This window comes from Pseudophryne corroboree, unplaced genomic scaffold (genome assembly GCF_028390025.1).
Source record: "Pseudophryne corroboree isolate aPseCor3 unplaced genomic scaffold, aPseCor3.hap2 scaffold_1711, whole genome shotgun sequence".
In the NCBI taxonomy this organism is placed as follows: domain Eukaryota; kingdom Metazoa; phylum Chordata; class Amphibia; order Anura; family Myobatrachidae; genus Pseudophryne; species Pseudophryne corroboree.
Genome location: NW_026968347.1, coordinates 81,937 through 94,468, shown reverse-complemented (window position 1 = coordinate 94,468; position 12,532 = coordinate 81,937). Strand labels below are relative to the sequence as shown.

The window sequence follows — 12,532 nt, the reverse complement described above, 5'->3', positions numbered from 1 at the left end:
CGAGCACAGCTCCTGTACAACTCTACCACACCCTCCTCCTACACCCATCTCTCCACACCTACCGAGCACAGCTCCTGTACACCTCTACCACACCCTCCTCCTACACCCATCTCTCCACACCTACCGAGCACATCTCCTGTACACCTCTACCACACCCTCCTCCTACACCCATCTCTCCACACCTACCGAGCACAGCTCCTGTACACCTCTACCACACCCTCCTCCTACACCCATCTCTCCACACCTACCGAGCACATCTCCTGTACAACTCTACCACACCCTCCTCCTACACCCATCTCTCCACACCTACCGAGCACATCTCCTGTACACCTCTACCACACCCTCCTCCTACACCCATCTCTCCACACCTACCGAGCACAGCTCCTGTACACCTCTACCACACCCTCCTCCTACACCCATCTCTCCACATCTACCGAGCACATCTCCTGTACACCTCTACCACACCCTCCTCCTACACCCATCTCTCCACACCTACCGAGCACATCTCCTGTACACCTCTACCACACCCTCCTCCTACACCCATCTCTCCACACCTACCGAGCACATCTCCTGTACACCTCTACCACACCCTCCTCCTACACCCATCTCTCCACACCTACCGAGCACATCTCCTGTACAACTCTACCACACCCTCCTCCTACACCCATCTCTCCACACCTACCGAGCACATCTCCTGTACAACTCTACCACACCCTCCTCCTACACCCATCACTCCACACCTACCGAGCACAGCTCCTGTACACCTCTACCACACCCTCCTCCTACACCCATCTCTCCACACCTACCAAGCACAGCTCCTGTACACCTCTACCACACCCTCCTCCTACACCCATCTCTCCACACCTACCGAGCACAGCTCCTGTACAACTCTACCACACCCTCCTCCTACACCCATCTCTCCACACCTACCGAGCACATCTCCTGTACAACTCTACCACACCCTCCTCCTACACCCATCTCTCCACACCTACCGAGCACATCTCCTGTACAACTCTACCACACCCTCCTCCTACACCCATCACTCCACACCTACCGAGCACAGCTCCTGTACAACTCTACCACACCCTCCTCCTACACCCATCTCTCCACACCTACCAAGCACAGCACCTGTACAACTCTACCACACCCTCCTCCTACACCCATCTCTCCACACCTACCGAGCACATCTCCTGTACAACTCTACCACACCCTCCTCCTACACCCATCTCTCCACACCTACCGAGCACATCTCCTGTACACCTCTACCACACCCTCCTCCTACACCCATCTCTCCACACCTACCGAGCACATCTCCTGTACACCTCTACCACACCCTCCTCCTACACCCATCTCTCCACACCTACCGAGCACATGTCCTGTACACCTCTACCACACCCTCCTCCTACACCCATCTCTCCACACCTACCGAGCACATCTCCTGTACAACTCTACCACACCCTCCTCCTACACCCATCTCTCCACACCTACCGAGCACAGCTCCTGTACACCTCTACCACACCCTCCTCCTACACCCATCTCTCCACACCTACCGAGCACAGCTCCTGTACACCTCTACCACACCCTCCTCCTACACCCATCTCTCCACACCTACCGAGCACAGCTCCTGTACACCTCTACCACACCCTCCTCCTACACCCATCTCTCCACACCTACCGAGCACATCTCCTGTACACCTCTACCACACCCTCCTCTTACACCCATCTCTCCACACCTACCAAGCACATCTCCTGTACAACTCTACCACACCCTCCTCCTACACCCATCTCTCCACACCTACCGAGCACATCTCCTGTACACCTCTACCACACCCTCCTCCTACACCCATCTCTCCACACCTACCGAGCACAGCTCCTGTACAACTCTACCACACCCTCCTCCTACACCCATCTCTCCACACCTACCGAGCACATCTCCTGTACAACTCTACCACACCCTTCTCCTACACCCATCTCTCCACACCTACCGAGCACATCTCCTGTACAACTCTACCACACCCTCCTCCTACACCCATCTCTCCACACCTACCAAGCACAGCTCTATAGTATATCTATGCTGTACACACATATTACTTACCATTGTATATGTCCATGTTGCATCTACATCCTCTTGTTTGTATGGATTGATGGGTTCACCCCAATCAGAGTTTATTGTGATGGAGACAAGTCCTCCCTGTGTCGCTCGATATTTATCATTGTACAGATGCCATACTTCAGCATGAGCCTTGATCAGATTATGTGCAGCCACGTAAACACCTACGCCTGGTGAATATAGTCCTGGTAGAAAGAGAAGACACCACTATTTGAGGAGTTACATTCAAAGCATAAACTTTAGGGCAACAGTTATCACACAGTGACAATCAGTGGAAGATGTCTAGGACATCCAGTAGCATTAGACGAGCATTGTCCTTCACAGACCCACCAATTAAGCAAAAGCTATGGAATATATGCAGTGCTGCCATGAGTGGTGATCTTGTGGCACCAATAACAGTGCAGCAACAATGTATAATGGGCCTCAGTGGCTGATGGGTGCTCTCTGAAGAAGCTTTGCAGTGGACTAGTAGTAGTAATTGTTGGCATGTAGTTAAATGGTTAATCACTACAAGCTGTCTCTTAACTGAATTGTATTGTGCATGACTCATCAGCCTCAATAGCATCAAATATCTGAGTTATCAGACTTAAAAGTCTGGCTTATTTGACTTCAAGTGCATGTTGTTTATTTGGCTCTATAAAAGGGTCTGCATGTGTCCAAGTCTGTCACTGTGTAATTGGAGGCTCACAGTGCTGTATGGCTGTACAGTGCTTCACCCAAGAGAACTTGATACCTTATCACAGTGTTTTTCAACCTCAGTCTTCAAGGCAAACGAAGGCCCAAATGTAATAGGGTCCGAGTTTTAGGAAATTTGTGAGTTTAGCTCTAAATTCATTTCTACAACTCGCCCAAAGTAATATGGTCTGAGAACATGCCAAGTTGCATGTCTCTCGGACTCCCAAAACTCACACTTGCATACAGATGCTTTTCCATTTTGTACATTGACTCGCCCAATGTAATAGGGTCCGAGTTTTAAACTCGCACATAAAACATTACCAAAAACTCTAAAAAAAAATAGAGGCGGTTTAGATAGGTGAGTTGTACAATATGTGACACTGTGGGTAAAAACATATTATACAGTAAAAGCACATATTCAATAATAAATATATATATGTAACTTGAAGAACCCATGTACAATAATTGAACCCTTAATAATAGTGTACCTACATGTAAGTGTCAAAAAACAATTTATAAAAAATTACCAAAAATAAAATACCAATTGACACTAACAACTTAACTTACTTTATAAGAGTGACAGACACCGAAACATTACAACAGGTGTGACCAGGATCACACGCACCAGGTAAAAGTCCCAACTGAATGGTTTATTTTTCTACAGACAGTCAGTTCTTAGCAGCTGACACCTAGCAGGTCTTCTGCAAACAGGGTGTAACTTCTTTAGAGACCACCAAGTTCCAGGACCCCTAACAGTGACCACCCACCTGGTCTATCTCAGGCCAGAGAACATGCATGATGGATACTTGACTGATATCCTTTTATACAGTCAGACTGTCTTTAAGGTTATGTGTAATCTGATGTGGAGATATGATGGCTGGTTTAGCCTTCTGCGAAATGCGTCAGTAACAACAGGGATATATGCTAAATGTATATACTGAGAAGGCAATGAAAGGGACAATGGTTTGCTATGTTACTTACCTGGTGCAAAGACACCTATTCCATACCCAAGATAGGCAACGAGGTAGGACTCATTGAGCGTGATCCAGAATTTCACTTTGTCTCCCAATCTCTGGAAGAGAACATCAGCGTAGTCCTTAAACCATTCCACAACGCTCTCATTCTCCCATCCACCGAGTTCCTGCAGAGCTTGTGGTAGATCCCAGTGGTAAAGAGTCACCTGTACAGCAGAACATCACATCATTTACTTAACAGTGACTATACTGAAAGACCTACATCCCTGTAAATAATAATATATAAACATCTTCTTGGTGAGGGAATGCTCTATCTTCCTCCTAGAATTATACATAAGATGGACCTACTCAGTAATTTTCTTAGCAGATTTATTTTTAACCTTAATATTTTACATTTTCATAAACGATGCCACCTCTCTTCCCCCAAACTGGAAAAAAATACAGTACCTATAAAAATACTGTGATAGAAGTACTGGTAAAGCGATAAACGAGAGATATGTTTGTCCCAGGCTTTTGACCTATGTGATTTAACCCCCCAGGAAATATCTATTTCTGCTAAACAGACTTGATTACAGTTAAAGCCGGAGAATGGGTCCTGGGGTTATGGGTGTGAGAAAGAAGAGTGGGCTCCACCAATAAAGCCCATTTAGGGTTTTTTAGGCCTTTAGCCTGAGAGCCAGCTAATTAGTGCCTGCACCTGTAGGAGGCTGATATTACCTGCGTCAGTTCTTTGCTCTGGGTCTCACTACCTGGGGAAACAGGCAACAAGCTTGTTATGAGACACTGTGATTTACTGACTGTAAGTACTTTGCATATGTCTGTGTTTGTGGTAGGAGAATTAGGTCCTACCACTCTGAGAGAGGGAATCTACTATGTTTAGTTAGTCCCCAGATAGGGCTAGGAGTTATTTTTTAGGTTCTGTTTTCATATAGCACAATAAAACTTGCCACAGCTACTTTGCCGGAAAACCCTGGATTGGTGTTCTGTTTTCCTGGCTGCTGTGTGTTTGGAGGTTCTCAAATTTGGTCAAGACACCCCAACAGGCAAGGTTTTAAGTAATCCATGGCTTACCACGGATGGTTAAATCAAATTGACTTAGGTACTTATTAAGTCACATTTGGCCAAGCATGGATATACTTAAAACCAGGACCGTTGGGGTGCCTTGAGGAGCACATTTGAGAACCTCTGCTGTGTGTTGAATTTAGCTAAAGCTAGTACTTTCCCCTATCTTACATTATAGTATACACAAGGCTCTTCTTTTAGTAGCTCCCAGTAAAAATAGTATAAGTCTATATGCAATATAAATTCTCTGTTCTTTCTTTTACCTCTAACAGGACATTCATTATATTGTAGCCTTATCCTTCTGTCTGCTAAGATAATCTCGAAAAGAGCATTGGGTGATATCACCTTGCCCAGCAAATACTGATGGCGCCCAGTAGGATGGATTTCTATTTAGATTAACTGTAAAAGTATTTTTGATTGCTAGAATATACAATTAAGGTAAACTGTGGGTGGGGGAGAAGGGATAAGCTGCTATCATGTTGGATGTTCCTGTCCCTCATCCAGTACTTTCCTACTCCCCACTGACAAGGTGACCAAGGTCATTTCCTCGTTACCTGTGGTGTAATACCAGCAGCCAGCAGACCATCAATCAGACGGATGTAGTAATTGAGGCCGGGTTCATTCACATAGTTTCGTGTCCCATCTGGGAGAACACGAGACCAGGAGATGGAGAACCGGTAGCTTGAAACCTTGAGATTCTTGATGATCTCTAAATCTTCCTCAAACCGGTAGTAGCTGTTACATGCCACATCTCCATTGCTGTCATCATTGATTTTGGATGGTGTATGTGTGAACTGATCCCAGATGCTGAGTCCTTTCCCGTCTGCCCTCCAAGCGCCCTCAATCTAGAGGTGGGAGAGAACATGCAGTTAGGCCTGTACATTCTTCTACATGTTATGATACACCAGAGTAACTGCAACGAGACACCTAGAACCATGCTACAGAGGTCTTCTGCCTATAATAGCCACCCTTTACCATAGAGAGAGATGACCTCACCGGCACTGGGATGCCGCCATGCCTTAAATGCAGGACAGTAGTTGACCACAGGAATATTTGCTGGAATACATGAAATACAGATACACTGTTATGAAACGACTTTACCCTTAGGACCTGCAATCTGCTGTGGAGTGCTCTAATGACAAAGTACTGGGACTTGAGGTAGGCTGAGATATACTCCAGAAGTTTGAAGCTTGAATTTGCAAGAAGCCGTGGAGTGAGATGGTCCTTGGAGTTGCTTGAAGTCATGTGGAACTCTGGCATTTCACCAAAAGCAACCCCCCGCTGTTACCTTAGTGCTTGTTGCGCACACTGGTACTTAGGGGGCCCCTTGTGGACTAATTCCTCCAAAAGTAGGAGCTTTCTCAATAGACCGAAGACCCCAAGACCCCAAGATTGAACTAAACCGTAATTGAGTGGGAAGGATACGATTGATCTCTGAATGAAGGTACTGCTAGCCTGGACTTTGGAATCAATGGGGTTTGTGAGATCCACCCAGTGATGGCCTGCACCAGCATGCCCTGTGGCTCCCGATGCTGTCCTCTGGTGATCCAGTCTCCTAATGAAGGCCGGGACCAGCATTCATTGCAGCTCCTGACGCTGCCCTCTGGTGATCAGGCCACCTAGTGATGACCGGAACCAGCATGCCCTGTGGCTCCTGATGCTGTCCTCTGGTGATCCAGACTCCTAGTGATGACCGGGACCAGCATGCTCTGCGGCTCCTGATGCTGCCCTCTGGTGGTCCGGTCTCCTAGTGATGACCGGGACCAGCATGCCCTGCAGCTCCTGATGCTGCCCTCTGGTGATCCAGTCTCCTAGTGATGACCGGGACCAGCATGCCCTGCAGCTCCTGATGCTGTCCTCTGGTGATCTGGTCTCTTAGTAATGACCGGGACCAGCATGCCCTGCGGCTCCTGATGCTGCCCTCTGGTGGTGCAGTCTCCTAGTGATGACCGGGACCAGCATGCCCTGTGGCTCCTGATGCTGCCCTCTGTTGATCCGGTCGCCTAGCTACGGTTGGGACCAGCATGCCCTGAGGCTCCTGATGCTGCCCTCTGGTGATCCAGTCTCCTAGTGATGACCGGGAACAGCATGCCCTGCAGCTCCTGATGCTACCCTCTGGTGATCCAGTCTCCTAATGAAGGCTGGAACCAGCATGCCCTGTGGCTCCTGATGCTGCCCTCTGTTGATCCGGTCGCCTAGCTACGGTTGGGACCAGCATGCCCTGTGCCTCCTGATGCTGCCCTCTGGTGATCTGGTCTCTTAGTAATGGACGGGACCAGCATGCCCTGCAGCTCCTGATGCTGCCCTCTGGTGACCCAGTTTTCTAGTAATGGCCAGGACCAGCATGCCCTGCGGCTCCTGATGCTGCCCTCTGGTGGTGCAGTCTCCTAGTGATGGCCGGGACCAGCATGCCCTGCAGCTCATGACACTGCCCTCTGGTGATCCGGTCTCCTAGTGATGACCAGGACCAGCATGCACTGCGGCTCCTGATGCTGCCCTCTGGTGATCCAGTTTTCTAGTAATGGCCGAGACCAGCATGCCCTGAGGCTCCTGATGCTGCCCTCTGGTGATCCGGTCTCGTAGAGATGGCCGGGACCAGCATGCCCTGCGGCTCATGACGCTGCCCTCTGATGATCCGGTCTCCTAGAGATGACCGGGACCAGCATGCCCTGTGGCTCCTGATGCTGCCCTCTGTTGATCCGGTCGCCTAGCTACGGTTGGGACCAGCATGCCCTGAGGCTCCTGATGCTGCCCTCTGGTGATCCAGTCTCCTAGTGATGACCGGGACCAGCATGCCCTGCAGCTCCTGATGCTACCCTCTGGTGATCCAGTCTCCTAATGAAGGCCGGGACCAGCATGCCCTGCAGCTCCTGATGCTACCCTCTGGTGATCCAGTCTCCTAATGAAGGCCGGGACCAGCATGCCCTGAACCTCTTGACGCTGCCCTCTGATGATCCGGTTTCCTAGTGATGGCTGAGACCAGCATGCCCTGCGGGTCCTGATGCTGCCCTCTGGTGGTGCAGTCTCCTTGTGATGACCGGTACCAGCATGCCCTGAACCTCTTGATGCTGCCCTCTGGTGGTCCGGTCTCCTAGTGATGGCTGGGACCAGCATGCCCTGAACCTCCTGATGCTGCCCTCTGGTGGTCCGGTCTCCTAGTGATGGCTGGGACCAGCATGCCCTGCGGCTCCTGATACTGCCCTCTGGTGATCCGGTCTCCTAGTGACAGCCGGGACCAGCATGCTCTGCGGCTCCTTATGCTTCCCTCTGGTGGTCCAGTCTCCTTATGACGGTCGGAAGCAGCATGCCCTGCGGCTCCTGATGCTGTCCTCTGGTGGTCCAGTCTCCTAGTCATGGCCGGGACCAGCATGCCCTGCGGCTCCTGATACTGCCCTCTGGTGGTGCAGTCTCCTAGTGATGACCGGGACCAGCATGCCCTGCGGCTCCTGATGCTGCCCTCTGGTGGTCCAGTCTCCTTATGACGGTCGGAAGCAGCATGCCCTGCGGCTCCTGATGCTGTCCTCTGGTGGTCCAGTCTCCTAGTCATGGCCGGGTTCCGGAAGCAAGTTGTGAGCCACAGTGGTACATAACAATAAGTAAATCACTTATTCTAGTTTTAGAGGAAGACCTTAATGTCCAGAGATTTTTATACATGTCCATCCCCTTGCGGTTATTTCTGGAGGTAATGGTTTCTTCATCAATGGCTGGTCTAGCACTCAGGAAAGGGACAATAGACTTCTTATGTAACGTACTACACAATCTATTATCTTGTTCTGTATAAGCAATGTTATTACCAACTCTGGTCAGAAAATGGTCAGGTCCATCCATGAGTCTATATCAAAGGTTCTCAAACGTGGTCCTCCAGGCACCCCAATGGTCCAGGTTTTAGGTGTATCCATGGCTCAGCACAGATGGTTAATACTAATTGACTGAGGTGCTAATTAAGTCACCTCTGGCCAAGCATGGATATAGTCAAGACCTTGACCGTTAGCTTTGAGGACCGTGTTTGAGAACCGAAGGTCTATATGGTAGCTCTGCATTACAATGGATGGTTCTGTTGACGTCATTTCCTTATGGCTACCTCTAGTACAGCACCATGTACACCTTATCGCACCTATGTCTACCTCTAGTACAGCACAATATATACCTTACAGCACCTATGTCTACCTCTAGTACAGCACCAAGTACACCTTATATCACCTATGTCTATCTCTAGAACAGCACCCTGTGCACCTTATAACACCTTTGTCTACCTCTAGTGCGGCACCATGTACACCTTATAGCTTGGTTCCACCTCTTCGCCCAATGGTCTCACCTGATACGCAGATGAGGACACGCTCCATACAAAGTCATCCGGGAATTCACCGTATAGAAACTCCTCTTCCTCCTGTAGCAGGATCCCATTGTTGCGTATAACTTCCGCGTAATAGATAGCTGTCCGCTTCGCAGTCCTAGGACGGTTGGGATCATTGAAATCCACATGGTGCAACCCAAACCTGAATCGGTGACCTTGGTCCCATTCAAACGTGTCCATGAGGGCCCAGACATTGTAGCCTCTTAGATTTACCCCGTCTAGACTGTAAGCTTTGGTGGAGAGAATGGGAAACATATTATTAGATCAACTGAACCCTGCAGTGACGTTATACCTTCTAATGGCGGACCATGTACTAACGCCATCTGCTGGCATACAGAGTGGTTATGTACTTACTCCAGCCTAAACCAAACTGTCACCCTCACCAACCCCTAGACTAACACAATGTCTAAGGCCTAGTGTCCAGGAACATTGGTGAGATACACCTCTGTACAGTAGCTGGTCAATGGTCAGATCGCGTGAAAGGTCACCTTTCAATGATAACTCTGACATCTCTTGTATCAAGAGCTCTTATTGGAAAGCTGCATCAACCATTGTCTTCTCAGTACAAGATTAAGAGTTGAGTCTGCTTCTTACGCCTGATGAAGACATTGGACTGGCAGCGAGTGTCCTATTTCTGACCTTGATTCCCCAACATTCTGCAAGACTATAATGTAGGGGATTTACAGTATAATGTCACCCCTGGGCTGTACATTGTCACCCCTGGGCAGTACAATGTCACCACTGGACAGTATTATGTCACCCCGCGTCTGGGACTCCAGTTCGACAACAAAAAGGTCGACACACCTTAGGTTGACGCCAATTGGTCGACACACCTTAGGTCGACATGGACAAAATGTTGACATGGACAAAAGGTCGACAGGAACAAGGGCGACATAGAAAAAGGTCGACATGAGCTTTTTAAGTTTTTTTGGTGTCGTTTTCTTCATAGAGTGACCGGGAACCCCAATTACTGCACCGCGTCCCCTCGCATGGCTCCCTTTGCTCGTCATGGTTTGGGCATGGTGCCTTTGCTTCGCTCGGCACAGATTACCGTTCCAATCATAGTCCACGTGGATCGTTAAGTATGAAAAAGTTCCAAAAAAGAAAAAAAATCAGAAAAAACTCATGTCGACCTTTTTCCATGTCGAACTTGTTCCTGTCGACATTTTGTCCATGTCGACCTTTTGTCCACGTCGACCTAAGATGTGTCAACCAATTGTCGGCGACCTAAGGTGTGTCGACCTTTTTGTTGTTGACCTGGAGTCCGGATACCATCACCCCTGGGTAGTATACTGTCACCCCTGAGCAGTAAAATGTCACCTATGGGTAGTATAATGAAACTCCATGGCAGTGGCCTTCTTTAGAATAAAAATCTAACAGATCTTACAAACTGCCTGATGAAGTGGACTTATCTGCGAAACGCATCAGAAAGGTGACAGTGTAAGCTTTTATTTTATAATTTTAATTCATATATTCCATGTTCCATGAGCATTTATAATTTTGGTAGTGGTACAGTACAGGGGATCGATGAGGAGCAGTAATAATGTAGGTAGTGGTACAGTACAGGGGATAGGTGAGGAGCAGTAATAATGTTGGTAGTGGTACAGTACAGGGGATAAGTGAGGAGCAGTAATAATGTTGGTAGTGGTACAGTACAGGGGATAGGTGAGGAGCAGTAATAATGTTGGTAGTGGTACAGTACAGGGGATAGGTGAGGACCAGTGATAATGTTGGTAGTGGTACAGTACAGGGGATAGGTGAGGAGCAGTAATAATGTTGGTAGTGGTACAGTACAGGGGATAGATGAGGACCAGTGATAATGTTGGTAGTGGTACAGTACAGGGGATAGGTGAGGAGCAGTGATAATGTTGGTAGTGGTACAGTACAGGGGATAAGTGAGGAGCAGTAATAATGTAGGTAGTGGTACAGTACAGGGGATAGGTGAGGAGCAGTAATAATGTTGGTAGTGGTACAGTACAGGGGATAAGTGAGGAGCAGTAATAATGTTGGTAGTGGTACAGTACAGGGGATAGGTGAGGAGCAGTGATAATGTAGGTAGTTGTACAGTACAGGGGATAGGTGAGGAGCAGTAATAATGTTGGTAGTGGTACAGTACAGGGGATAGGTGAGGAGCAGTAATAATGTTGGTAGTGGTACAGTACAGGGGATAGGTGAGGAGCAGTAATAATGGTGGTCATTCCGAGTTGTTCGCTCTGTAATTTTCTTCGCATCGCAGCGATTTTCCGCTTATTGCGCATGCGCAATGTTTGCACTGCGACTGCGCCAAGTAAATTTGCTATACAGTTAGGAATTTTACTCACAGCTTTTTCATCGTTCTGGTGATCGTAGTGTGATTGACAGGAAGTGGGTGTTACTGGGCGGAAACTGGCCGTTTTGTGGGTGTGTGCGGAAAAACGCTACCGTTTCTGGGAAAAACGCGGGAGTGGCTGGAGAAACGGGGGAGTGTCTGGGCGAACGCTGGGTGTGTTTGTGACGTCAAACCAGGAATGACAAGCACTGAACTGATCGCAGATGCCGAGTAAGTCTGGAGCTACTCAGAAACTGCTAAGAGAGGTGTAATCGCAATATTGCGAATACGTCGTTCGCAATTTTAAGAAGCTTAGATTCACTCCCAGTAGGCGGCGGCTTAGCGTGAGTAAATCTGCTAAAAGCAGCTTGCGAGCGAACAACTCGGAATGAGGGCCAATGTTGGTAGTGGTACAGTACAGGGGATAGGTGAGGAGCAGTAATAATGTTGGTAGTGGTACAGTACAGGGGATAGGTGAGGAGCAGTAATAATGTTGGTAGTGGTACAGTACAGGGGATAAGTGAGGAGCAGTAATAATGTTGGTAGTGGTACAGTACAGGGGATAGGTGAGAAGTAATAATGTTGGTAGTGGTACAGTACAGGGGATAGGTGAGAAGTAATAATGTTGGTAGTGGTACAGTACAGGGGATAGGTGAGGAGCAGTAATAATGTTGGTGGTGGCACAGTACAGGGGATAGGTGAGGAGCAGTAATAATGTTGGTAGTGGTACAGTACAGGAGATAGGTGAGGAGCAGTAATAATTTTGGTAGTGGTACAGTACAGGAGATAGGTGAGGAGCAGTAATAATTTTGGTAGTGGTACAGTACAGGGGATAGGTGAGGAGCAGTAATAATGTTGGTAGTGGTAAAGTACAGGGGGTAGGTGAGGAGCAGTAATAATGTTGGTAGTGGTAAAGTACAGGGGATAGGTGAGGAGCAGTGATAATGTAGGTAGTGGTACAGTACAGGGGGTAGGTGAGGAGCAGTAATAATGTTGGTAGTGGTACAGTACAGGGTATAGGTGAGGAGCAGTAATAATGTTGGTAGTGGT

The 12,532-nt window shown here is 48.4% G+C and overlaps 1 protein-coding gene across 1 annotated transcript in view; it reads right to left on the bottom strand.

Annotated features, from left to right (window-relative positions):
* Positions 1 to 2,094: 2,094 nt before the first annotated feature.
* The window catches only part of LOC135002060 (lactase/phlorizin hydrolase-like), a gene marked incomplete at its 3' end in the record, with an annotated part of 74,759 nt that continues 64,321 nt past the window's right edge, over positions 2,095 to 12,532 (bottom strand). Inside the window, exons 9-12 of the mRNA XM_063951634.1 lie at positions 9,136 to 9,404; positions 5,375 to 5,665; positions 3,766 to 3,964; positions 2,095 to 2,294 (exon numbers count right to left, since the gene is read on the bottom strand). Of these exons, the coding sequence (XP_063807704.1) occupies positions 2,095 to 2,294; positions 3,766 to 3,964; positions 5,375 to 5,665; positions 9,136 to 9,404 (959 nt within the window). The remainder of the gene's footprint in view (positions 2,295 to 3,765; positions 3,965 to 5,374; positions 5,666 to 9,135; positions 9,405 to 12,532) is intronic.